The sequence below is a fragment of the Protopterus annectens genome, chromosome 14.part0 (genome assembly GCF_019279795.1).
Source record: "Protopterus annectens isolate FY-2018-M chromosome 14.part0, PAN1.0, whole genome shotgun sequence".
NCBI lineage: Eukaryota > Metazoa > Chordata > Ceratodontiformes > Protopteridae > Protopterus > Protopterus annectens.
In genome coordinates, this window is record NC_056748.1 from 477,100,348 (window position 1) to 477,128,121 (window position 27,774).

At 41.1% G+C, this 27,774-nt stretch overlaps 1 protein-coding gene across 1 annotated transcript in view; it reads left to right on the plus strand.

Moving 5' to 3' along the window:
• The window catches only part of MMS19 (MMS19 homolog, cytosolic iron-sulfur assembly component), a 2,295,919-nt gene that overhangs the window by 615,771 nt on the left and 1,652,374 nt on the right, over window positions 1-27,774 (plus strand). Inside the window, exon 9 of the mRNA XM_044055580.1 lies at window positions 22,511-22,588. Within this exon, the coding sequence (XP_043911515.1) occupies window positions 22,511-22,588 (78 nt within the window). The remainder of the gene's footprint in view (window positions 1-22,510; window positions 22,589-27,774) is intronic.

Sequence of the window (27,774 nt, forward strand, 5' to 3'; positions counted from 1 at the left end):
AGCTTCCAACCATTTTCTAATAGCAACGCATATCCCGGGGAGCTCCAATGTGATTGCAGCAAGCTGAGCCAAATGCATTCTCATGCCTCACGAGTGGTCCCTCAACCCCGAGGTAGCCTCAGCAGTCTTCAGCCACTGGGTCCAGCCCTGCTGCAATCTTTTCACCTCTCCGTCAAACGCCACATGCAGCAGCAATTTCACCCTACTTCTCCTGGACGGGGGGAGTCACAGAGGGATGCTCTGATCCATGACTGGCCCACGGGACTTCTTTATGCTTATCCTCCCATCCCTCTGATCCCACAATTTCTAAAGAAAGCTCTTCGGTTGAGATGCAAGGTGATCCTCATAGCCCCATTCTGGCCTCGACAAGTTAGGTTCCCCTTCCTTCAGCCTCACCTACTGTACCCGCTGTGGATTCTGGACCCTCTACCAGATCTGATTACTCACCCCCAAGGGTTGCGTCACCCAAATCTGTCCAGTCTCAGGCTGACAGCTTGGTTTCTCCACTTCCACTATTAGCCAGACAAGCTAATCTCTTCTCACCTGTTCAAAACATCATTTTGGCCTCTCTTAAACCATCCACCAGAAGATTATACCAGGATAAATGGAAAAGATTCTCCTTCTGGTCCAAGAATGACATGCTAGACCCGTATTTGGCTCCAGTTACTGCAGTGCTTCAATACTTGGCTAAGTGTTTTGACAATGGAACCTCGGCCTCTACCGTACGAGTACATCTAGCAGCAATTTCCACAGTGGTATAGATGGCACCCCTCTTATCTCTCTACACATTTACAAGGCTTTCCTCAAGGGAACTTTTCATATCAGGCCTCCTATCAGACAGCCCATGGAACCTCACTCTAGTCCTTCAGTCTTTGACTCAGAAACCTTTTGAACCTGCTGCCAAAGTGTGACCTAAAGTTTTTGTCTTGGAAATCCTTGTTCTTGGTAGCCATCATGTCTGCAGAAGAGTCTAGGAGATGCAGGCTTTGTGTATCAAGAAGCACTATTCTGGTCTTTCATAAAGACAGAGTATCACTTCGGACAAATCCATCCTTTCTCCCCAAAGTTGTTTCTGAATTCTCCATAAACCAGACCTTTGACCTACCAGTGTTCTTTCCGAATTTTGTCAGTAGAGGAGAGTACTGCCTTCACTCTTTAGATGTACATAGACAATTGAGATTTTATCTAGACAGGACCAAACCTATCCAGAAATATGAGCACTCCTTCTCTGGGCCCAGAATGGGAGAGGCTGTTTCCAAGGTTACATTATCAAAATGGCTAAGGGACTGCATATGTTTCATCTATTCCCTCAGTAATGAAGCTATGCCAAAATTTAAAGCTCACTCCACTAGATCTATGGCAATGTAGCTTTCCATTCCAGGGCTTCCGTGGATGACATCTGTGCAGCAGCTACTTGGTCTAAACCTCATACCTTTATCAATCATTACAAATTGGACTTGGTTTCCAGAGGTAGAACTGCCTTCAGCTCAGTGGTACTTGGGAATGTTTTTCCATAAGGGCCGCACATAGACCTCAAGGTAGCTTGGGATTCTGTCCCATCAGTGTTAAATGGAAAGAAGATTAACATCATCAGATAAAGAAGTTATGTCTTACCATAATGTTCTATCTGTGTTGTTCATCTTCTTTCATTCATCACTTCCCACCCTCCTCCCCCTTCAAAGGGTCCTGGGGGGTGCTTTGGGTCTAAGTGGTGCCCTAGGGTAGTTGTGCAGAAGTGGCCTCGGCTTTACTTCCTTTTCTCTAGCAAACTCGATCTGAGGTAACAGGGAGAAGGGAATTCTGGGTAAAGACTTGGCTCAAGAGTTTTATGGCTGGCGAGAGCTTGGTAAAAAGGCCGACTCGGTTCCAAGGGCTCGAAACCGAACTCATCAGTGATGAATGAAAGAAGATGAACAACACAAATGAAACGTTATGGTAAGACATAACTTCTTTTTTATAGCATGCAAAGAAAATCATGCACTGTAACAATGGTAGTATTAAGAAAACAAATTTTACTTACACCTAACTTTTTCCTTCCTTTTCCCCTCCCCTGTGTATATTTCCAAACATTAATAACCTGAAATAGGTCATATTCTTTAGAGTCCCCCAGAAGTTCAACAGTGTCTAAAAAAGCCCAGTATTTCAAGATTTTCTTGAATTATTGCTTTGTAATTCCACATTTGTCAGTGTCCAAGTTGCTGGTTTTATTCCTGTTGTTCTCGATCTCCCAAATCTTGTCTTTACTTCATATCCAAAGAACTCTCGATTCTTCTAATCAACTCTCATGCTCCCTTCCTTCTCTTGAGCATTTTCCATTGAAACATTGGAAGAGCTTTCATTGCCATAGCCTCTTTGTGGTCTTTATTACCAGAAGAACAAGAGGCAGAATCTCCGTCTGTTTCACAGCTCACTTTTTGTTGGACAACCTTTCATATTTCGTCCTTCGCATGTACTTCATTAAAAAATGATTTTGTTCCTTCAGGGAAGAATATTTTGAAGATAGCTGGGTACAGCAGTGTGAATGTAATGCCTGCTTCTAGACATTCCCTGAATAGTGGAGTAAATGTACTCCTCTTCTGCCTGGTGTGCAATGAGTAACCATTCTCCACAAACACTCTGGTGGATCCCTCTTTTAGTACATTGTCCTTCTGCCACAGTTTGTCAGAATCAACTGCTGCTCTGCTGCTGGTAGGATTGCATCTTTACTATTAAAGGTCTAGGTTGCTTTCTCATAGCTGGGTTTGGAGCATGCACACAATGTGCCCTTTCAGTTAACTCCTGATGTGGAATACCAGTCAAGTTGCTTATTTGTGCTTTTATAAAATTAATGCTGTCTGTTCCTTCCACCTTTTCTGATACTGCTGAAAATCTTAGAATTTCCCTGCATACTCTGTTCTCTAATTCTATTATTTTTTGAAACATCTCCTATTGAGCAGTTTCATACTCAGTTTTATTCATTTTGACCTTTGATTTGTGCAGTTTTATCACTTCACTTAAATATGTTTATAGCTTCTTCTATTTTTTTCCAGCCTTTTGTTGTTTGAGTTGATATACTCCAGAAGTGTTTCATTTATTTTAACCAGGTCTGTGTGCATTTGTCTTGAGCTTTCCTCTAGGTTACTGGAAGCCATGTCTGGAGCTTGCCCAGCTTTTTGCTGAACAGCTGCAGTGCTTTTCCCAATCAGTGTTTTTTCCTCACATTTTGTAGCTGATTTTCCTTTAGGTCCTTTGTATTTCTTTTATCCTGGCATCCAGGCAGTGCACTTACTAGCCAATTACTAAAATTTACCCAGAAACATAAAAGTCCAGTGGCCTTCTCTGCTGAGTTTCTGTTTTCACACTGGCAGAGCTAGACTTAAGCTGTTAGGCAATGCGGAGCCATCTTGGAAGTCCTAAATTCTTCTTTTATTGTTGGTAATTTCTGGGGAATTATGGACCCTAATTTAATAAATTGAACTCTCCACTGTATGTTGTCCGAGTCTAGCTGCCAGGGACTTGACTGCCCTTGGAGAATTAGATTGTTTATTCAAAGAATCCTGTCCAGATCTTTATCAGTTTTTTTCCCCTCTAACTTTCAAACTTCCACAGGAATACCACCTATTCCTGGGGACTTTCCTGTAGATTGGTTATAGATAGCCATTTTTATCTCATTCCTTCCTACCCTAACCATTAGTAATTGAACCTCATCTACCTATAACTTTCTGTTGCCCAAGTTGTTCTGCTAAAATTTTGTTTTGCCTCACTTCATGTTATTTTGCTTGAAAAAAACTTTGAGCATGAGAGGAAGAGGAAGGGGAAAAGGTAACTATAAGTAAAACAATTTCATTTCTTAACAGTATTTCTATTAAACATTTTGTAATATAAATTGCATATTTTATAGTAAATACATGCCTTTTTTCCTCTTCTTTCTCTTTCTTCTTTTTTTTTGTGTTAAATGTAGGCATTTCATTGCAAAAAGAGAATAAAAACTAGACAAAAGCATGTTTAAGTTAACAGGCTGTAATCTTGGGTTGTTGAGGTGAGAGATGAGGTGTAAAAGTGGATCATAATATATAGAGAGAGCTGATATGTTTTCTCTTACTTTTGCATAGTGGAATGTCTGGATTAGTATCCTTTGCTAAATCTAATAAATTTTAAGTGGAAACAAGTAAATATGAGAACACTGAATATAATGAAAAGTTTTCCTATAGAAATAATTGTCTTTCATGCTGCAGTAGAGGAGTACATATTTTTGTTTTTTCTCTTTTCCATGGATTCAAGCTGATAATAAGATAATAAAAGACAGAACACGTGTTCTTCAAGGCTAAAAGTTAATGATTTCTGAAGGTATGCAAGTAGTTTTCACATTCGACGAGGCGGAATAAAGATAAAGAAGGAACAGAAAATTAGTGTAAGTAAAAGCACAGGCAATAACATGCATCTTAGCATGGATAACCTCAATTTCAGGTTAATTAAGGCCTGTATTAGAAGCCATCTATTTTGCACAAATGTTTCTGTTAGGATTAAACTTCATTATTTTTGAAGATGTACATAGTTATGTGCATTTGTATTACGTTTATAGGTTCTGGGGTGTGTTTGTTTTTTGGTTGGGGTTTTCTTATTAAAAGTCTTGTAAAACATGACATAGGTTCCAATGCTGATGAGAAGAAAAATGTATAAAGGGTTAACCTGCTAAACATTAATGGGTGCATGTATCACAAATGCTGGAATTAGACATTTAAAAAGATGCCACCTATAATAGGTGAGAATGAAGATTGCTTACCGTGATGGCAACACCTTCCATATTGTCTTGGAATGTGAATGGTGTCACGACTGTAGATAAAAAGGAAGGAATATTTAATTATATTAAGAAATGCAGACTGCAAATAATGCTACAGGAGACACATTTGGAAAGAAATGAGCATGTCAATTTGAGAAAAGATTTCAGCATGGATTGTCTGTAGAATACCAGGGACAAAGGAAAATAGTAATACTTATTTTAATTGCTAGAGCAGCTCCAGTAGTAATGGAAGAGGGGAAAAAAGATAATGGCAGATTTGTCATAGTAAGGGACTACTAGTTGGGGATTACACTGGCATGTATTTATATTCCATGAACAACTGCTATTTTGAAGCTTAAGAAATTTCTGGGAGAAATAATCAACTTTCAGCAGGGAATATTACTTATATGTGGGGAATGGAATTTGGTTTGCAATAGTGAGGTTGTATCCAGGTGGGGATCTTGAATGAAAAATATAACAAAAGATGGTAGATTTCTGAAGAAGTTTTATGAAAATATTTGATATGAAAGACATGAATGAATTCAGTAGCAGAAACTTGGAGAGAATTTATATGTTCCCCAATATTACAGTAATTGGGCTAGTCTTAATAGAAATTTTATTTCACATGAACATGTCCATTTAATTGAGAACTTAGATGCACATCCAGTAACTATTTTAGATCATGTGCCAGTAATTACTAAGGTAAGAATGCAGGGTAATGAAGTAAAGATGAGACACTGGTACTTCCTCACCTACCTGTTAAGAGATGAATTTAAGAAAAATGTAGTGGAAAGTATCCAGGAGTTATTAGGGAAGATAGAAACTATTCTGTAAGTTATAGCTAGTAAGTGGGATAAAAAGAAAGTGAGTTTAAAATTAGGGTAGAAATAAAAGAAAGAGATCTAGTTAAGAAGTAAAGAAAATTATTTAGAGGTGCTGACAAAGTTTAAAGTATTACAAAATAAGGGGCGTCTTACAGAACAAGAGGAGACACAGTTGCAGAGTGCTAAAGAAAAAATAAGGGTGTACTTTGGTAATATGCATAAGTTTAGAAAGATTGCTGTTAAGTAACTGTTTTTCTGATGATAATTCCAAAGCACAATACATTTTGGCTCAGTGACTTAGGCAACAGAAAGTAGAAAGGGCTTTCTGACAGACCCCTATAACAGGAAAAATAACCGGTGATCCTGAAGAGGTATTAGAGATATTTTGGAAATTTTATGAAAATTTGTATAAGCAGGGAAGTGGGGAAATAAAAAAAAATTCAGAAATGTAAATATGTAAAACTATAAGTAGATGAGGTTCAACAACTAACAGTTAAGATAAGAGGAAATGAGATAAATATGATAATGTATAACTAATCTAAAGACAAGTCTTCCAGAATAGATGGTATTCCAGTAGACGTTTGGAAGTTAGCAGGGAAGAAAGTCATAATCTGGAAGGATCTGGAAGGTTTTGTTTTAACAGTATGTTAAAAGGAGGGAAGGTACCAACGTCCTGGACAAAAAGCTGTGGTGGCTGTAATACCTAAAGATGGTAAAGACCCATGTGATCCAGCTTCATATATGATTGTTTCTGCCATTTCACACTGCGCTAATCGAAGGAAGGACACTGAGCAAACTCAGATCTATAATATATAACATTAAGTATCCTGTTTTTTTGCCAATTTTTTCGAGTTATACTTTGTCTATTGCATACTTTTCTAGCTAGTTTCACTGTGTGTGAGGTATTAACAGGAAATTGTCCACTTTTATTAAGCATGTGTTTGGGTTGTTTGATTCTGATAGCTTGTTTGCAGTTAAAAACTTTCTCTAGAGCATCCTTTATCTGTTTAAAACTTTAATTTAAAGCCTCACTGCTGCTTTTCTGCTGTGAGAAACATTTCTGCAGTTTGTTTTCCACCCTCCCTCCCTATTGTTAGCTGTTCTTATAGTTGGGTGGCTTTGCAGTTGCCCACCCCTGCTGTAAATTTGATCTGGGACACTCCTCCCAGTCTAGTGTTATTACCTCATTCTACCTAATACAGGGAGAACATTTGAGAAGGCCAATCCACTTAGTTTCTGCTCCTCCTTTCCCTCTTTCCACCTAAAAAAAACATGTTTTCTAAGCTTGTTTCCTGCCTTTCCTGTGGGTAGTGTAGTCTGGATACAGATTTGCTGTGTCCAGGACTGTTTGTGGGCTTCTGAGCCCCCAAGCCTTTCTGTGTTGGAGGGAAGCCTTCTAGCTTAATTTTGTTTCTTAGAACTAGCCATTTTTTGTTTCAGCCCTCAAATCTGTTTTTTTTTTTTGAGCTCAGCACTTGTTCAGAACTCGTAAGCACTAAATAAGCTACAAATTACTACAACACTCAACTTTCCTCACTTGTCTAGAGGAAAACAGTTTCTAGTACTTAACAAATAAGCACCTATCTAGGCATGTCTAAGGGTCAGCTCCCGGTGTTTTCTCCTGTCTACCTGATGAATCTGGGCATCTTGGGGCAATGCAGCAATTGCCTCATGTACACAGACAGCCCTCTCCTCCTACCACCCAGCACTACAACCTGTGAGAGATGCACTTATATAGCCAAACTGGAAGCAAAGCTTTTTTCACCCAAGACTGGACTAGACAGTCAAGAGGAGAAGATAAACACTTGCACCACACCGCACTCATCACATAGTCCCTCGAAACCTACACCACCAAAACACACGCACAGAAACACAAAACACACACATACATTCGCGGAGGCTCTCAGTAAAAACCTGCCCAAGCAACAGGGACCTCCAAAGCAGAAACACAAGCAACCTCCACCCCCCAGCACAACCCAAACCAATAGCCCACAAACTCAGTGTGCCACTCAACCACAGCCCATAAGGCATAACAACGTACCCAACACTCTAGTCATAGGTGACTCTGTAGTCAGGCACACTGATGTTCCACTCACCAAGCTAAACAAGGAGAAAGTTACTGTCAGCTGCCTGTTGGATGCCAGGATCTGCCACATAATGCATGCACTCAGGTCACTCCACAACAAGTACAAATATGACTCTCTCATTGTCCATGTTAGTGTGAATGATCTGAGATGTACCTCCCTGGACTACATGAAAAGGGACATGGAGGAGCTGTCCGATCTTGTAGCCCAGGCAGGTATGTCCCTAGCCCTGAGTAGCATCCTGCCATCAGCCAGAATACCACAGTACAAGGACAAAATGATTGACTTCAACAATTGGCTAAGCTTCTGGTGTCATTCTAAGGGGATCCAGTATCTGTCTGCCTGGGATGGTATGATCGACAAACCACGATGCTTTGCCAGAGATGGCCTGCATCTGTTGTCCCTGGGATTCTGGATACTGGCTAAGGCGCTAGCCACCCCTATAGTGCCTTTTTTAGGCAAGGTTCAAATAATAAATTCACCACCGTAACAGGTACAAGCAAGCAGAATCTGAGGGTATTGCTACTCAATGCTAGAAGTCTAAACCTCAAAATGCATTCACTCGAGGAACTCCTTAAAATGAAGAACGTTGACATATGTGCAGTGACAGAGACCTGGTTCAAGGCTCCAGAGAGTACCCATGCATTACCAGGCTATAATTCATACCACACCTTTCGGCCACCTAACCTGGACTGAAACACTAAAGGTGGAGGTGGGTCCATATTCATTAAGGATATCCACACCTCCAGGCTAGTTGCTCAGCATAATGCATCCAAGATTATCCAAGTGCAGCTAACTCTGGGCAAGACCGCAGTCCAAATTGTAGCTTGCTACAGATCCCCCACCATGCCCCAGGATTCCCACTCCTCATTTCTTGATACACTGGAAAACATTAGGGTACACCCTAACACCCTAATAATGGGCAATTTCAACTACCCCACCATTAACTGGGAAAACTACTCCTGTACCAACTCTTGTGCTCAATGTTTTCTGGAATTCATAAATTCCAATGCCTTGGATCATCTTATCCACACCCCCACCAGGAGGAGCAATATCCTAGATCTGGTTATTACCAACATGGGCAACTAGTGTTCTACACCAGAGGTCAATTCCTCGTTGGTCCGATCCGACCACAAGCTAATCACCCTAGACATCCACATTCCTCCCCCACCCCCCATTAGGGAAACCACCATAAATAATTTCTCCAAAGCCAACTTCACGCTTCTTAAGACAGAAATGGCAAACTTCACGACACCTATGTTGACGGACAATAGAGGTATGACTGCTGAATCCTACACAAATGCACTTTATAAGCACTTACACAAGTGCATGGATCGTGCAATCCCTAACAGAACCAAGATGCTATCCTCCAAAAAAAGGAAGCCAATCTGGTGGTCCTCTGCCATAAACAAACTCTACAACAGAAGAAAGAAACTGTTGCAAAAAAGAGTAAAATCCCATGATTGGAGAAACTCCCTGGTCAGCCTCAATAAGAAGCTGAGATCCCTCATAAAATCCTCCAAAGCTAGTTACGAAAACAAAATCGCCACTGACTCTAAAGATAACCACAAAGCATTCTACAGCTATGTCAAAAATCTCAATGGCAGCACTCAGATTTGCTCTGAGTTGCAGCACAATGGCACTAAATATGCAGAACCAACTGATATTGCCAACATCCTGGCAGATAGGTTCAGTGCTAACTTTACCCCCCCTCTCATCCCCTAAAGGGCCCATCTCTATACCAGAAGAATGCAAAGTACCTGTAATCACGGCTGCACAGGTAAAAAACACACTCTCCAAAGCCAATAACACAGCATCCATGGGACCTGACAACATCCCAGGCTGCGTTCTACATGAACTACAGAACGAACTGGCACCCCACCTAAGTACCATGTTCAATCATAGCCTCACCTCAGGCTATGTGCCCACTGAATGGTGCACAGTGACTGTTATCCACTCCACAAAGGTGGAGCCACCACAGACCCTGGAAACTACAGCCCCATTACCTGACGAGCCTGGTCTGCAAGGCTATGGAACGTATCATCATGGAACTTATAAACAATGACATTGGTAATCTCCAAACTCAGGACCCCACCCAGTTCGGGTTTGTAAAAGGCAGATCATGTCTCCTAAACCTGATAGACTTCTTTGAAGCGGTCACCAAAGGCGTAGATGAGGGTAAGGTGGTTCACACAGCCTTTCTAGATCTCGCCAAGGCTTTTGACACCATCCCCCACTCTGGAATTGTAGATAAACTCACTAAACTAGGTATAAATCCCTATGTCACTAGATAGGTTGCCAACTGGCTCACTGACAGAACCCACACTGTGAAAGTAGCAGACTCCAAATCCAACTTCAGACCAGTGACAAGTGGAGTACCACAGGGTTCAGTCCTGGGTCCCCTCCTGTTTGGTATCAACTTCCCTGAAGTACAGGCTAACACAGAAGGTTTTTGGCTAATGAAGTTCGCAGATGACTGCAAACTAGGAGCCATAATCAAAACTTCAAAAGATGTGGACATCCTACAAAAGGGCCTCGTTGAGACAGATGCCTGGTGTCAAAGCCATGGTCTCAAGCTCAATGCCAAAAAGTGCATTGTCATCCTTTTTGGTAAAAACTCTGTACCCATGAGCTACCACATAGGTGGTAGTCTACTTAACACCAAAAGTGTGATAACAGACCTTGGGACACAGGTGGACAGTAGTCTCTCCTTTGATAATCACATCGACACAGTAGTCAGGAAATCCTTCTACGTGGCACACTTCATCACAAAAGGTTTCTCAAACAGGAAAAAAAGAGGTCATTGTTCCCCTCTACTCTTCACTCATTAGACCCATTGTAGAGTACAATGCCTCTTTTGGTATGTACCTCACAAGACATCTACAACTGGAAGGGCCACAGAAATACCTCTCAAAGAGGATTACCAGCCTCAAACAGATGCCCTACGCAGACCATCTCACAAAACTGCAGCTTTACTCCGTCGCATATCGCCTACTCAGAGGCAATCTCTGCCTACCACACAAAGCTATGTCAAACCCAGAGATTTTGGACATGCTCCACTTAAAGAAATCCCAATCCCTCCAAGCTACACACTCTAGAGACCTAAACCTTGTCACCACAATAAACAGAACATGCTGGAGGGATAGATTCTTGTCCCAGACACTTCCCATACTGTGGAACAAACGACCTGTCAATATCAAACAAAGCTCCTCATTAGCACTCTTCAAGAAAAATCTTGATGATTGGATGGGAGATAGGAAATTCACCCCGGAGATCACTTCTGTGGCTCTGCTCGACAGTGGGTACCTTTTGGCTAGACTTATTTAGGCCCTAGGGCCAATAGCCTAGTACCTACCTATGAACCTATATAGGCCCATTTCAGTGCTAAACCTTGATTACAATATCTATAATGGCTAAAAGAATGACAAAGGTGATGTCAAAATTGATACTTACCAATGTGGTTTTATGGAGGGAAGGCCAGATTTTGACAGCATTAATAGAACAATGATGATCCAGAGAGAAGCAGAATGTAAGAAAGTGCCACTGTTATTGGTGGCTCTTGATGCAGAGAAAGCATTTGACAGAGTAAGCTGGGATTTTATGAGCAGGACTATGGAAACATTTGCATTTCCTGATAAAATATTATGGTTAATTAGAAGGATATATGAGGGATATGAGGGATCCGATACAAAAAAAATCAAATTGGGAGGGTTCCTCTCTTGTAAGTTATGTCTGAACAGAAAAACCAGGCGGGGGTCTTTTTTCCCTTTGTTATTTAGGTTACATTTTGAATCACTAGCAAAGAAAATAAGGGATTCAGAAACTCAAGGATGTGTTTGGTTTGATATTCAAGAAAAGTTGGCTTTATTTGCTGTTGATATTATTTTGTACCTTTTGGAACCAGAAAAGGACATCTCAGAGTTGCGGAATATTCTGAGACTGTTCCATTTTTTTTGGGATATAAAATTAATGAAGATAAAACAAAGGCTATAGCTGTAAACTATGTACCCACACAAGAAAACTTATATCAACTCCCATATTTATGGGAACATGATAAAATGAAATGTTATATGTATATGGATTAAAATAGGATTAGATTATGACAATTATGAATATGTGGGAAGACACTAAACAAAACATAATGCCAAAACTGAGAAACTGGAAGCTGTTGCATATGGATATGGATAGCAAGATACAAGCAGTAGAAATGTTTTTAGTCCTTTTAGTTTTCATATACTGGTCAGGTGTATTTTTATCAGCCAGAGGAGTTGTGGAAGTAATTAAAAAAAGAGCTGAATAATTTTATTTGGGGAGGAAGAGGGCAAGAGTCAAGTGGGATAAATTGCTTGTGCCAACAATATAAGGAGGTTTAGGATTATCTGATTTTAAAGGATATTTTAGAGCTACATAGTTAATGTTGTTATACATAGCACAAGCAGAAAGCTACAGTTCAGAGTGGAAAGGAATGATGATGAAGCAGGGGGGTAGTTCAAGAAATAGGAAAGAATGAAATTTTGGATACAGATCCTTCAGAATAATAACAGCAGTCATACAGAATGAGGCAGAGTAGGGGTCCAAACAGAGAGATAAGTCAGCAAGTAAAGGAGAGTTTTATTGCTGAAATTTAATTCATCCTCAAGTCTTTGTGAGTACCTTCGCAAGGTGAACCCTTTTTTCACAAAATCTTACCAAGACGACACTGATATATAGACTGTATTTATATAGCACATATGGACAGAAGTAGGTTGAAAATTAAAGATAGCTTAGTGCACAAGACCCAAGATAAAAAAGTGCCCATTCCTGGTAGGCACTCTGGTGCCAGGTTTGGAAAAGATGATAGTGTTGAATCCACAAAACGCTGAAACATTCCTATAATGGAGCCAGGCCAGGCCCAGGGGGAGGATGCCCCCCTGTTGTAGAACGAAGTAATAGTCCACAAAAATCACAAAAACTGATAGGCCAAAGAAGATCCATAAAGACGATAAAGTGGACTATTGAGAATAAGAAAGATATTATGCATTGTTACTATTATGCAAAAAGCCCAGAATTTCCAGGCACTAGACATACAAAACAATTGAGAGAAAGTAGATGAAAGAAAAATACTTCCACAAGAAAAACTGTCAGAAGCTCCAAATAAAAATTTGTATTCATTAATACAACAGATTTGTGAAAAATGGTATATAGATAAAGAAACTTTGATCTGCTTGGAAAAAGAAGCATCTCAGCAAGTGAGAAAATATAAACAAAACCTAGACATTTTTGAAAAGTATAAAAAAGAAATATGGGCATGGGAAAGAAAGAGAGATTTCATATGGTGCAGTATTTATGCAAAAGAGAAAGCCAAATTAATCAACGTAACGAAGGCAGCCCCAAAGATATTTGAAGAGAAATACAGGCAAACACATCCAGATATAGAAAATTTCCCAATGCAAAATATCACAAAGAGGGAATGTAGAAAAGATGATTAGTAAAGTAGAAGTTGAAGTTATGGAGTGCCTGTGAAGTGAAGGACTTGGTGTAGAAGGTCTAACACAGGTTACATCACAGCATGATGGAGCGAGTCCCCAAATTAAGAAGCAAGAAGATCAGGAGACATCTGAAGAAGAAATATGGACATGGGAAAGAAAAGGATTTAATATGGTATAATATTTATGCAAAGGAGAAATAATAACTAACCAAGACAAAAAGAACAGCACCAAAGATATTTGAAGAGAAGTACAGGCAAAGGAATCCAGACATGGAAAACTTTACAATACAAAAAATAAGACAAAGAGGAAAAGTAGAAAAGGAGATTAGTAATGGAGAAGTTAAAGAAATAGAAACTGAGGTTATGGAGTACCTGCAAAGTGAAGGACTCAGTGTAGAAAATCTAATTCCGAAAGTACCACAACAGGAACGAGCAATGAATAGCCAAATTAAGGGAAAACTAGTGGAATGGAAAGCAATTGGTCAGGTGCCATATGAAGATATTTTGGTGCCTTCCACAGGAAACCAGTATAAATGTTCACTTGAAGTTGGACAGCAAGGGAAGGAACAGGAAACTGTGGAAACTCTGATGCAGGCAATGTTGAGAAGTGTTAGGCCAGTGAGTTCGCATATGACAGAGCAACGGATGGCACAGGATGAAATTGAAGAGAATGTGCCACAGGAAGATGCTATAGAACTTTCTATAGAATGCCTGCAAGAAATGGAAAACAAAAAATGTGCCCTTAGTTTATAAGAAAATTAACTAAGAGAAGAGTTACTTGATTTAATAGACATAGACACATTAAGATCAATGAAAGAAATAGACAGCAAAAGGTCAATAAAACCCAAAAAGTCAGAAGTTTGGTAAAACAAATGAACACAATAATTAGGCCTGTCCATAGAGATCCATGTGATATAACAAAAGTAAACAGGATATATTACCGTGCAGCTAAATTAATAACTGCTAAAGTTCTACCACGAGAATACAGGGTAGTCCGAGGAAGGAAGGGGAGAAATTAAATAGAGAAAACTATAAAGGAATTAAGACAAAAAATGTTACTGTTAGAAGAATGTAGAAGAGGGAACATATAAAAATACTTAGAAAGATAGACGTGAGAAAAGTAATACGCAATATTAGAACAGACCAGGATCTATCATGCACGGTCATAAACAACAAACTAAAAATCTCAACACAGGTGGAAAAACTTAGAAGAAACGGAGATAAATATAAAGCAAAAGTACAAAGTAAGCAATTTATTGATGACCCAAAAAAGTTTTATAGAGAATTGGGAAACAAGGTAAAAGGAATTGAAAGATTGCCAAAAAAGAAGAAATAGATACATTTTGGAGAAGTATCTATGAAGATCCTGTGGAACATAACAAAGATGCTAAGTGGATAGAAGAAGTAAAATAAAGAGTAAGAAGTTTAAAGGTACAGGATATGAAATGGGATGAAGTAACAGCCAGAGAGATTGAAACAAAGTTAAGAAAAGACTAACACTTGGTTAAAAGTATTAACATATTTGCACAATGATTTAGCCATGAGTAAGAACTATTTATATGGGCCACCCCGAACAGACACCAACCTGGCTAACAGAAAAAACAATGCTCCTACTTAAGAATGAACCTACAAGCTACCCTAAAAATTATAGAGCAATACTTTGCCTTCTGACAGCATATAAACTATACACATGAACTGATGCCAACAGTCTTTATAGTCATTTAGATGAAAACTCTATTATGGGAGTAGAACAAAAGGGTAATAAAAGAAAGTGATATGGAACAAAGGATAATTTGTTGTTAAAGAACACATAGTGGAGAACTGTAAGAAGGGGGAGAATCTAAGTATGCCATAGATTGACTACAGAAAAGCATTTGATATCCCACATTAAATAGATAAGAGTGCTTAAAAGTGTATAGGATACACCAAACACTGATCGACTACATTACAATGACCATGAAACAGTGGCAGACCACTTTGCAGTTAAGCCATGATAAAGGACAAATTATTATCCCAGGGATAAAAATTCAAAGGGGGATATTCCAGGGTGACTCTCTCTCACCGCTGCTATTCTGCCTTGCCCTTAACCCATTAAGCTGTCTACTTAACAGCTTAGGCCATGGCTATAATTTGGCTCCTAGAAAACAGCAATGTATAAAGACTTTTCATCTTCTCTTTCTCAATGATTTAAAACTCTATAGCTCATCAGATGAGGAACTAAAAGTAAAACTGCAAGTTGTCAAAACTTTTTCAGACGATATAAGAATGTCATTTGGTTTGATAAATGCACAAAAGCAACCTTTAAAGCAGGAAAACTGCAGCACCAGGAAAGTATCATTTGGGGACAAAAATGTGGTATAAAAGAACTTGAGCAAGAGGGAGTGGATAAATATTTTGGAATTGATGAAGGATCAACAATAAAACATGAAGAAACGCAAATAAAACTTGGTAAGGAATACTGGAGAAGACTTAAATTAATCCTGAAAATAACATTGACATCTAGGAACAAAATGCAAGCTATAAATCAATTTGCTTTTCCTGTCCTAACTTAGTTTTGGAGTGACTAACTAGCCACAAAATGTGTTGGGTATGTTAGACAGAAAAACAAGAAGGATGCTTCATGCCACCAAATGATTTATAAAAACCAGTGCATGCCAAGATTATATATTCCCTGTCCTGAAGGAAGGATGGGCCTCCTTAAAACTGATACATGTATAGATCTGCAGTCGTGGGACTGCACACATATCTGCTGACCTCACAAGACCCAAACATAGTGAAAGTTTTGAATCCTAAAGAGAATAAATGTAAGACGACGTCTCTGCTTAATCTAGCAGAAGCATATTGGCATCAAACCAGAAGTAGATAAAAATCAGTCAGCAGCTGAATGTGCCAAAAAAACAAAAAGAATATAAGGTGAAGGACCAGATGATAAGTCAAGAAATGTAGAAAATGTATAAATATAGTTGCAGGTACAGAAAACGTCTGGAAGAACCTCATGTTGATCGCAACGAATGCAGGAATGGTTAAGGAGTAGCAAATTCAAACCAAGAGATGAAAGGTTACGATTAGTGGCCCAAGATTGTGGGCTACATACACTCTAGTTTTACAAAGTCCATTGAACATGTGGGAGAAACGGACAAATGTAGGTTTTGTAAAATCGAATTGGAAACAGTCGCATACCTTGTTGCTGGTTGTGACATAGTAATGGCAAAAGGACTGTATACTGGAAGGCATAATAATGTGGCAAGACTGTTGCACTGGGAATTGTGCAAACATTACAGATTGAAGTGGCTGATAAACATTGGAAACATGCGTCAAAGCATCAAAGAAAATGTTGAAGTTTACATCAAATGGGATCACCCATTACCAACAGTTCAAAAGATAGATGCTAGAAAACTGGATATAGTGGTCCATGAAAAGAAGACAAAAGTAGCGTTGATCATTGAAATTGCCACACCGAGTGACTACAGTGCCTTGTGTACAGAGTGACACATAGTCCTAAAATATCAGGATCTGCAGGCAGACACAAGAGCAATGTGGAAGAAAGATACTCAGACAGTTACAATAGTAGTAGGAGCAAACGGGTCTTAGCTAAATATGACTGTAGATTATTTTTTGTGTGTCACCAATACATATAACCTGTATGAATTGCAGAAGGAGTCATCACTGGCCACACTACTGGTGCTGCAAAGAGGACTTTTGGCTGACATCAAAGATTGAAACAATACTAATGTCAGGTACTTTAATTGTACTTTGACTTAGGAATGGGGTCCATTCCCATCATGGTATTAGAGACCCAAAAGATTTGGAGAAATTAAAAAAAAAAAGTGGACATCCTCCTCAGGTACCCACGATGGCCGTCAAGGGGAAAGTACACAGGTATACACTCTCGGGGATGGCCCCACATGGCCAAAGGGGAGGGCAAAGTGTCCCCTGCCAGGACGGCACCCTCTCCTTCTCTTATGTGGGGAATCAGTCATCTCTGGGGTGCACGACAGCACCACTAGCCAGGTGCCTTTTCCATGGCTGCCCCCTCTGGTTGGTGGAGGAGCACCTGTGCCACCCACTGTATGGATGGGATCCCCTCTCCCACTACTGGGAGGTTAGGGGGAAAGACTCTACCCTGCTTCTTTCTGTCCCTTCCCCCTAGGAGTCACGGGCTCAGTCTCGCCAGCCTCTGATGGGGCAGGTGGAGAGAGAGAGGAGACCAAGATGGTCGGGGGGGGAGGAGAAGCGAGGAGAGGCAGTCCCTGGGGATGGCACCATCCCGAGACCCTCTGCATTAATGATCCTTCAGGTTCACCTACGGAGACCTTGTTACAACTTTTATTTCCTCTAGATAATCAAGTTTGATCAACTTCTCAGTGCACCGCTGGAGCAGTGGCCGACTCCAGCAGGGCCAATCTGAGGGCCTCACTAAACCATCCAACTGATAGTAGCGACGGGCGGTGTGTACAAAGGTCAAGGACTTAATCAACATGAGCTTATGACCTGCACTTACTGGGAATTCCTCATTCATGGGGAATAATTGCAATCTGCGGTACCTATCACAAATACGGTTCAGCGGATTACCCGGACCTGTCGGCCAAGGGTACACATGCTGATCTATTCAGTGTAGCATGCATGCAGCCCTGGACATCTAAGGGCATCACAGACTTGTTACTACTCAATCTCGTGTGGCTGAAAGCCACTTGTCCCTCTAAGAAGATAGGAGTGACCACATGGGGCCGCATGACAAGAGTCTCATTTGTTATTGGAATTAACCAGACAAACCACTCCACCAACTAAGAGTGGCCATGCACCACCGACCACAGAATCAAGAAAGAGCTATGAATCTGTCAATCCTTTCTGTGTCCGTGCCCAGTGAAGTTTTCCGTGTTGAGTGAAATTAAGCCGCATGCTCCACTCCTAGTGGTGCCCTTCCATTCATGCCTTCTGTTAAACCTCATTCCATTCAGTTCCTTTATGTTTCAGTTGCAACCATACTCCCACCCCAGAACCCAAAGACTTTGGTGTCCCAGAAGTTCCCCAGTGGGTCATGGGAATAAAATCACTGGATCGCTAGTCAGCATCATTTATGGTCGGAACTACGAGGGTGTCTGATCATGTTCGAACCTCCAACTTTCATTCTTGATTAATGAAAACATTCTTGGCAAATGCTTTCACGTTCTTCATCTTGCGCCAGTCATAGAATTTCACCTCTAGTGGCACAATACGAATGCCTCCGACTGTCCCTTTTAATCATGGCCCCAGTTTTGAAAACAAACAAAATAGAGCCAGAGTCCTATTCCATTATTCATAGCTGAAGTATTCAGGCGATAAGCCTGCTTTGAACACACACATTTTTTCAAAGTAATTTCATAAGGTAGCTTAAAGTATAGTAAGAACTAAGCCAACATGGGAATGGAGAAGGAAGATTCTGTTGATAGGGAAAACTGCAATTAGGGGTACAGAGAGTAGACAAGAGGGGACTGGAATTTACTGGAGGAAGCTGACAAAGGAACCAAGGTGTTGGGAAGAAATTAAAGAAAGAGAGGTAATGACATTTGGATTTCAGGATAGTGATTATCATCCCTGTCAGGGATTGATATCACAGTACAGGCAAAAGTGAAAGGGATAGAAAACCTTCATGAAAAATCATCCCTGGTTGAGTTTTTAATTCAATGTAGAACAGAAGCTGCTGTTAAAGGAATAATTTGTAAGGCTTATAAAATATTGCACAATAACTATAGTAATCCATCAGAAGAGGGCAGAAATGATTGGGAAGAGATATTAGATATATGCATTTCACAAAGAAACCATGGGAGGACATATGTATGGCTGCCAAATATACAACAAAGTCTAGAAGATTTAAGGATTTTTGCCTAAAAGTGTTTGCATAGATACTATTATACCCAAAGCAGATTCCAAAGAATTTTACCTCGTGTAGACTGCAAATGTTGGAGGTTTGATTGGGAAAGAAAGAGGTAACTAGGGACATATGTTTTGGGAGTGTAATGAGTTGGCAGATTAAAAAAATTCTTGTTTATTAGTTTACTCTGTCAGGAATACTGGATGAGCAAATGAGTGTAACTAAGGAAATTGTTTTTTTGAGCTGGGATACAGGATGTGAATTGTCTAAACATAATAAAAGCCTTGTTAAGTTTAATTCTGGTGGCTGCCAAAAAAAATACTGAATATTGTAACATTGGTAAAAGAAAAGGCGTGAAAAGGGTAGGAGTAAATTGCCTAGAAAAAAATGGAAATTATGGGAACAATACATGTAAAAAATGTTTTGAACGAGGAATGAGGTTTAAGAGAAGGCATGAATTGAATAACTTATGTAATGTTGCATAAATTTTAGGATATATAGTAATGGTTCTACTTTGAAATTTTGAAATACCGAATTTCAGTATCTTGAGATGAGAATAACGAAAATTCACTACAATGAAAAATAAAAAAAAAAAAAACTAACATCACTATACTGAAAGTTCATAATACCGCATTTTCAGTATGAAATGTTTTTTAATGTACTCTCCACCACACAAAAATAATAACACAGCCTTCCTCCCTGCACCATCACAAACCAAAACAGCACACGCACGTCAACAAAACCTTAGTAACCTACATTTAAGCAGGTGGGCAAGCCCTCCTGCACCCCCCATGTTGGGGGGGGGGGCTATGCCCCTCATACCCCCGCTACTTACAGGGTCTATTTTATATATTTAAAGCTTCAAAATTTCAAACCTCATATGTTCGACAACATATGAGCGAAACTTGAATCTTCGAGTATATAATAAAAACGTAAAAAACAAAAACACATTAACGCTCTGAGAAGGGAGGCAAGCCCCCCCACCCCCTACTTAAATATACCATCTCCGAGACCGCATTTCAGTGCAGAAAAGGGAAATTTTCCCACTCTGAGCGTACAGAGCTATTGCCTTTCACTTTTGAACTTTTCAAAGTTCGATCATATGGTGTCGACCATATGACGTTTGAACTTTGAAACGTTCGATAATTGAATAGGGACCCTATGTATATATATGTATATATATATATATATATCACCTCCGAGGTCGCACTACCATGAAAAAAACAACAAACCTACCATTATGCTCTCTACACTTCCATTGCACACTGTCAAACCTATACCTGCGAGAAACACACACACACTGCACATGTAAAAAATCACCACTTTCAAAACTTGCGCGCACACACACACACACACACACACACACACACACCTACCTACCCCAACCTACTCCTAAAACTTCCCAAAAAATTAAAACATAACACATTTCTATTCAAAACCCTTACACACTACAAATCTACCTGTATCTCCACACATAACCACACATCGGCTGCCATGTCTACATCCCAGAAACCACTACACCTTAAAGGGGCACCATACTATACAGAACAGACTGTACCACAACTACTTCAGATTCAGCAACATCAGTTTCCTTATTATGCAGTTTCAAACAACTGCACTTTCGTTATTCTCATCTCGAGGTACTGAAATTTGGTATTTCATATTTCAAAATTTGAAAGTAGAACCATAGCAATATATGTGATGTATAATATTTATAAATATGAACCTAATATAGTTTGATTACTTTTATGTAAATATGGTTGCCTATGTCACGTGATAATTCAGCAAAGGTGTTTTGAAAAAGTATTAGCAGAAATTTCACATTATGTGGAATACTTCTGTATCACATTCATCAAGCTGTTCGGAAGGTCATGGTGCTGCAAGAATGTAGCTTGTATGTTGGTGTGGATTAGCAGCTGGAAAGAGACAGAAGATGATTACACTGTGGGTAGAGTATAGTATTAGTAAGTACTTAAGGGACCAATTGTCCTAGGCTGAGCAGCTGCATCTGAGCTTGTAGGAAAGATGCAGTAAGGTCCTAGTTATGGCTAGCCATCCTGCTCCGACTGTCTGCTTACCAGTGGTGTTCCTTTTGTGGATGTTTTAAATTAAATTTACATGTAGGTCATACTAGTCAGTTTTTCAGTCATTGAATGTTGGCCACCAAAGCTGTAATTAAAATTTGGAGGGCATATTCAAAATTAGGAAAGGAACACTTCAGCACAGTACTGCTCTGGATTTGTGTGTAGAGGAGAAATTGGTTTGAAGCTTCAGCTCGGTGAAACCAAAACACAGTGTTACCCTCTACACTCTCCTCTTACTTGTATATACTAACTCCACAGTCAGAAACATTGTCCAAACACTTTTAATCGCTTTTGGTGCACAAATAAAACTGACGCTGGCAGTGGTTTCCTAGGTAGAAAAAAATTATCATGGACTAGTAATGAGTAGCATAAACTCATCCGCTGTACACTGGACCAAGTGAGGGAAAACTGTGATCCCTCTATAGTTCTTAGAAACACTTATGCCAGGCTTTCTTGTGGTTATTATAACCTTATCATCATTCTTCTGAATTTCATCTTAATTTATTTACAGGATGCTGAAGTAATGCCAGATTGGTCAGAGTTTAGAATGCTCCCTTTTCAGAAAGTTACTTCAGCTGGATTTGTTCCATTTAACATCAGAAATACTGAATTGCTTATCACAATGTCTGCACTTTTTTCCCATCTTGTAAAGTACTTTATCTGTTGTGGATTCTAGTGTTCTACTTTTTGATCCTTGTATTTTGAACAGGCATTACCCTTTTTCATGCTTGAATTATTAGACACTTCACTGCTTTATCCTTTAATATTCCTAATGCTGCTGTCTTACAAAAAGAGCATTGCACTTTCCATCTTGACCTATCCCTTTTAATTACGTCAATGACCAAAACAGCTGTATCTTTCCTCTAGTTTATAGTGATGTAGGCATTTGTTCTGCTTGCATGCTCAGGTGTTTGTTGCGTGTTAGTCTTTGAATTTGCTACTTAGAATCAAGGGCATAGCCAGGATTTTTGAAACTGTATCCCAGCCTTCACAAGGTAGCCCTTTTCCTCCCAAGTGTAGCATCTCCCAGCCCTAGACTATTAATTTTTTTCTGGCCAGTATTGCTTTTCATATTTAAGCAAAAAAAAAAAAAAAGCCAACCAGGCTTTCAGAAAAGGTCTATGTAACTAATTGTGTAATATACACCATTACAAATATAGATAAAATATTTTTAAAAAGTACTTGCTGTGGTGTTCATAGTGTATGTTTGGCATTTATCTACATTTCCTGTTACCTCTAATTTACTACATGGCATTCTTTGCTTGCTTGCTTTGGTCTTTTTCTTATGAAGTACCTACTGGATACTTGCCCAACGTTTTTCTAAACAATCGTTGTCTTATGTTAGTCTAAATAAATAGTATTTATGTGCATTTCTGTAGCTTAATATGTGAAAATAAATAGCATGGTTTAATACTTAGTATTGTTTTCTTGTATTTTTCAGACTTCCTGTTGTCACTCTTATGGCCAGAAAGAGTTGATGGAGTACCTACCTAGTCTTTGGTCTAATATCCGCAGGGAGGTGAGTAACAAAAATGTATAATATTTTATTACAGCATACTTTTTAGCATAGCTGCTGTGAAACCCATTTTGCTTTAAAACTGCAAGTCAAGTCTCTAATGCTTAGAGGTGATGTGGGTAAGACTCTTACATAGCAGCTTTACCAAAACTCTTTGAAGGCTCGTATAGCATCTTTACCAAAACTTTGAAGATATAGAGCTCATCTTTCATCTAGGATCCCGCTATCCCGTTCTCTTTGCCTATACGCTGATATTAATCCTTGGTAGGGAAGGTAATCACTAACCTTCAGTCCAAACTTTTGCTTGTCTTCATCCCACTCTGTTACCTTTCCTTCTCTAGTTATTTGCTTCCCAGTCCATTGTTTCCTTTGCTAATTTCCCCCAGTATTTTCTATACCCACTGCTAGCAGTCATCTGTATTGACAAAATCTTTTCACATTCCTTAAAGTACTTTCTGCACAGTATGAATGTAATATTCTGTTTAGTTCTTATTCTCCTTAATGACCTGCATCCAAAATCCTGCTATCTCCTTATTTCTGAACCCACGTCCCCCATTTCATTATTACTCTCTATGTTGATTTATAACCTTCTTTGTTTGTTATATATGTGAGCCTTGACTGTGTAACTGTAAAGTATGGCTTTAAATCAGCTGTTCAAACCCACCTTGTTCTATAGGGAATATCAACTTATCCAGCTTAACTCTTGTCATCATTCCCTCCCAAATAAATTTTTTCAACTTTTAATTAACATCCATAGCTTCTCTTCTGGTTGATAAAAAGATGCATGATGTGTATATGAAACTAAAGGGACTAAAAAGTTTTCAATGCTTGCATGTTAATATCCGTATCTAAAATCAAGAGCTTAATGTTTTCTCGCCTTCCCACATATTCTTAGCTACCATAACAGAATCTTTTTGTAATCCATTCACCTAAATACTTCACCTTATCATGACCCCATAAATTGTTTTGGGTATGTAGTTTACCACTATTGATCTGATGTTATCCACGTCACTATTCCTTACTCTTGGGTCTTGGATCCAACAGCGGATCTGAGCCGGCAACTTTATAGACAGCTTCTAGGCTGGAGCTCCTCCACTTCCATGATCCCAAGCTGCCCTGTAACTCCCCTCAGATCTCGTTTCTTGCACTAAGCTTTGAATGCAGATTCTTTGGCTTGAGTCTCCAGTGGGTCTAAGTAGCTTTATTTCAAACCTTTTGTCAGTAGTTTTTCTTGTAATTTAGTGTTTTCTTGTTAGTGTTTAGTGTAGCTCTTAGTACTGGCAATTTTAGACCCTCCCCTCTGTTTCCATTTGTTAGCCAGAGTGTGTGTGTGTGTGTGTGTGTGTGTGTGTGTGTGTGTGTGTGTGTGTGCTTGGCGCCCATTTTTATAGTGGCCGTTATTTCTGTTGTTTGGTGATGCTTTTGTAATAGTTTTGAAGTTGGTTAGTGCTTGATGTACGTTTGTCGGTTGGGCTTTTTCCAGTTTTGACCCATGCTTGTTCTAACAGTTGTGTGTTTTGTGTGTCACTTTGGCTGCATCATGTCTGATACGGCAGTTGACTTTAAAAGGAGCTCCTCATGCAGTCAGAAGATGCCCATTTGTGATTCGCATGAGGAGTGTCTTTATTGTTTGGGCGCTGACCACCTGGATCTTGAATGCTACATTTGTGTCGCTTTCAACCCTAGGGCTTTGGTCGAGCATCGAAACAAGCTCCTGTTAAAAGGGTTGGCTTAAGAGGGGCTCTTGGCTTAGTCCACTGCCAAATCTGGACTCTTAGAGCACAGAAGGAAGGCCCCCTTGCTCCCCGGATCTTCCTCCTCAAAAAAGGCGAGACAGTCTGATCCCAGTGCCTCGGATCAGACTCCAGACTCAACCCAGTTGGATCCAGTGTGCTAGGGTCCTAGGCCCTGTGACGACCCCCCATGGATCTGGATCTTCTGCTCCGAGACTCTCGGTTCCTAGATTGTGGGAGTCCACTCCTGGATCCCAGGTCTCCGGATTGAGGCCTTCAGATCTGCTTGGATCCGGACCATGCACAGATCTGGCTTCCTCAGATCAGAGTCATGTGAGATCCAAACGTTCAGATCCTTTCTTGTCATTGGATCTGAGGTGGTTGGATCCAGGACCGGTGTCAGATCCCACTATTATTATAGAGGATTCTCCCTCCTGTTCCGGCTTGGAGCAGTTTCCTTCTGTCTCCAAGCATAGGAATCTTTCCTTAGAGGGAAAGTCCTTGGGATCTTGACATCTGTCCCAAGCCAGGTCATCCACCTCCTCTAGTTCCTCCAGGAGTTTGCTTCCTTTGGATAAGCACAGGATGATCAGTCTTTTCTCAAGGCTCAGATTGAGTTGGGGCTTCTCGTGGCCTCTGCCCATCTGGCCAAGGGGCCATCAGCTATCCTTTTGTTGGCTTCTCATCTGATGAGGTTGGATCGCATGGGGGGAGATAGGGATCGCTGGGGACCATTCTTTCCCTACCCTGAGTCCCTGTCTACTTCTGCTTAGTCTCCCCCTGGACAGGTGTCATCCCAGGCCCAAGCGGTCACCCTGGTTTCCTTGGGTGAGGATTCTGTTCCTGTTTTTTCAGACCAGTCCCTTCCCCTTGGCACTTAGGCCCTTGACAGCTCAGGGCGGTACTGTCCAGAAGACAGGAGGTGCTTGGCCGGCTCTGGTCCTTTTCACCAGGTTGGCTTTCATGCTGGGAGTGTAGACAGGGCATCATCCAGTCCTTTGGCTTTCCGGGTAGTAGAGAGGACCCTTTCCTCCCTGTTTCCTCCCTAAGGACCATCCCAGCCTTTCAGAGCAGACCCCACTCATCCTGTCCCAGGTCAGCCCTCTCGATCTAGCCTTCAGGCGGGATTTTCTCCGCTTGGGGTCCTCCTGTCTTCCGAATCCTCCCCCAAGCTACCCCTGAAGGAGGTTCCTCAGAAGAGATTGTGTAAGAGACACCTGGACTCCCCGGCTGAGTTGCTGACCAAGGATATGGACCTTGATGAAGGGGATGGGTCCCTCAGATCTCTGCCTGAGGATGTCTCTTTCAGGACATCTTGGAAATCATTACGCTTAAGGGCGGTTAGTCTTCCCTTCCCCCATCCTCTGAGGAGTCTATCTTTCGGAAGGCTTTCGGGACTTGACCATCTACCACCTGGGATCCCCTCTGCAGATGAAAATTTAGACCTTATCGCTAACAGGGTGTGGAAGGAGACTGAGTCTGTGGAGGCTGTTCCTAAATGCTTGGACAAATTCCTCAGTCCTACGTCTGACAAGTAGTTTTGGTCCAAAGAAGTGTCAGTCGATGCTGTCGTGGCAGTTGCCACCAGTAAGAAAGAACTGACAGAACAGAGCACTTCTGCCCCCCCCTTCAGCTGAGAGTTCCAGGCGATTGACAGGCATGGAAAGCGGGTTTTTGCCTAAGCTACATTCAGGCTGCAGACGCTAATCTGCCTGGCATATTTCACCTGGCTACAAAGGGCCTTAGTCAATGAGCTTACCACATCCCTTTATGCGGTACTGGCTGCCGGGGAGCTAAGTAAGGTGTCCCACAAACTATCCACACATTCTTCCCTGGCTAATTCATTGATGAAGCTGATTGCCAATGTTACGGAAGGTGCCTCTCGGGTGACTGGCACAGGCATCGCACTTCGGCGTCACACCTGGCTGCACCTTTGTGGATTTGTGGAGTCCTTTAAGGCATCTTTCACCATGCCCTCTTCGATGGTTCTACCCTGTTGGGCCCATTGGTCAAAGAGACTCTTACCCGCATTGATCTGGAAGGCAAGACCTTTGTTGTGGGAATCATATTTTACACCCCTCAACATTCCTTTTCCAAGATGCAGAGAGGGGCCAGGAAAATGTGATTTTGCAAGGCGCAGTCTGTCTTTCCAGATGCTCAGGATGAGCCATCCTCTAGAGGCCGGGGGAGAAGGTTCAACAGCAAACACTGCTCCAGGGGCCGAGGGGGGGTCTGTAAAATCAGGGCTCCAGGGAACCCTTCTCTGAGAAGCCCCAACAGAGCTCCTGATGTCCTGCCCTGGAAACAGTCATGGGTTGTTTGTCTCTGCACCATTAGGCATGGGCAAGTATTACAAAAGATCGTTGGGTGTTAAACATCAGTTCCACGGGTTACTATATTCCCTTTACTCAGTCACCTCCTCCGGTCAGGAGATCCCTCCCTGATGCACCACCCCATCAGAGGGAACTAGCTCTGCAAAAAGTGCTCAAGCTACTTCAAAAGAGAGCCATACAAGAGGTCCTCCCAGGACAACAAGAATCTGAAACTTGCTTTCGCTTCTTTTTTGGTGCCAGAGAAGAATGGGGTAACCTGTATCCAATCTTGGACCTCGGCACTTTCAATCTCTCTCTCAAGACGTCCAAGTTCTGGATTGTCACTGTCCAGTCCATCGTGCCTCTGTTGCACAAGGATGATTGGATGTGCTCCATGGATCTCCAAGATGTGTACTATCATATAAAAATAGACAGGTGGTCCAGGTGACATCTCCGCTTTCGAGTAGGAGCTAATCACTACCAGTTCAGGACCCTACCCTTTGGCCTTACCACAGCCCCCCTGATGTTCACCAAGTGCATGGCAGTGGTTGCAGCTCACCTGGAGACTACAGGGATCCCAGGTGTTTCCATAATTTGGCTCCTCACAGCTCCCACAAAGCATTGTCTGGCCACTGCCTCTCGGTTCCTACTAAAACTCTTCGACCAGTTAGGGATTACAGTAAATCTCCCCAAATCGAACTTGATTCCATCACAAAATTTGGAATTCATCCCGATCCAGTTGGACACTGTCAAAGATTGCAACACTACCTCTCTGTCACATACATCTCATCAGAACCCATGTCCATTGCTTTTTAGATCAGACTCGTCCTCAGGCCCACCTTTCTCTCAGGGCCTTAGGGTCCATGGTGGTGGCGATCTAGCTGGTGTCATTAGCCAAGTTCTACATGAGAGTTCTGCAGTGGACTGTAGGAATTCAGTGGTCTTCCTTGTATCATCTGATGACAACCCTGATCCGTCTCACTGCAGAGGGCAGGCGTCATCTCCTTTGGTGGATCCAGTCTCCTGACCTTCTCACGGGCAGACCACTCTCTCTTCCTCCTCGAAGTGCCACAGTGACCTTGGACACTTCCTTGCTGGGGTGTGGGTGCCATTTTCAGGGAAAGACAGTCCAAGGCATGTGGTC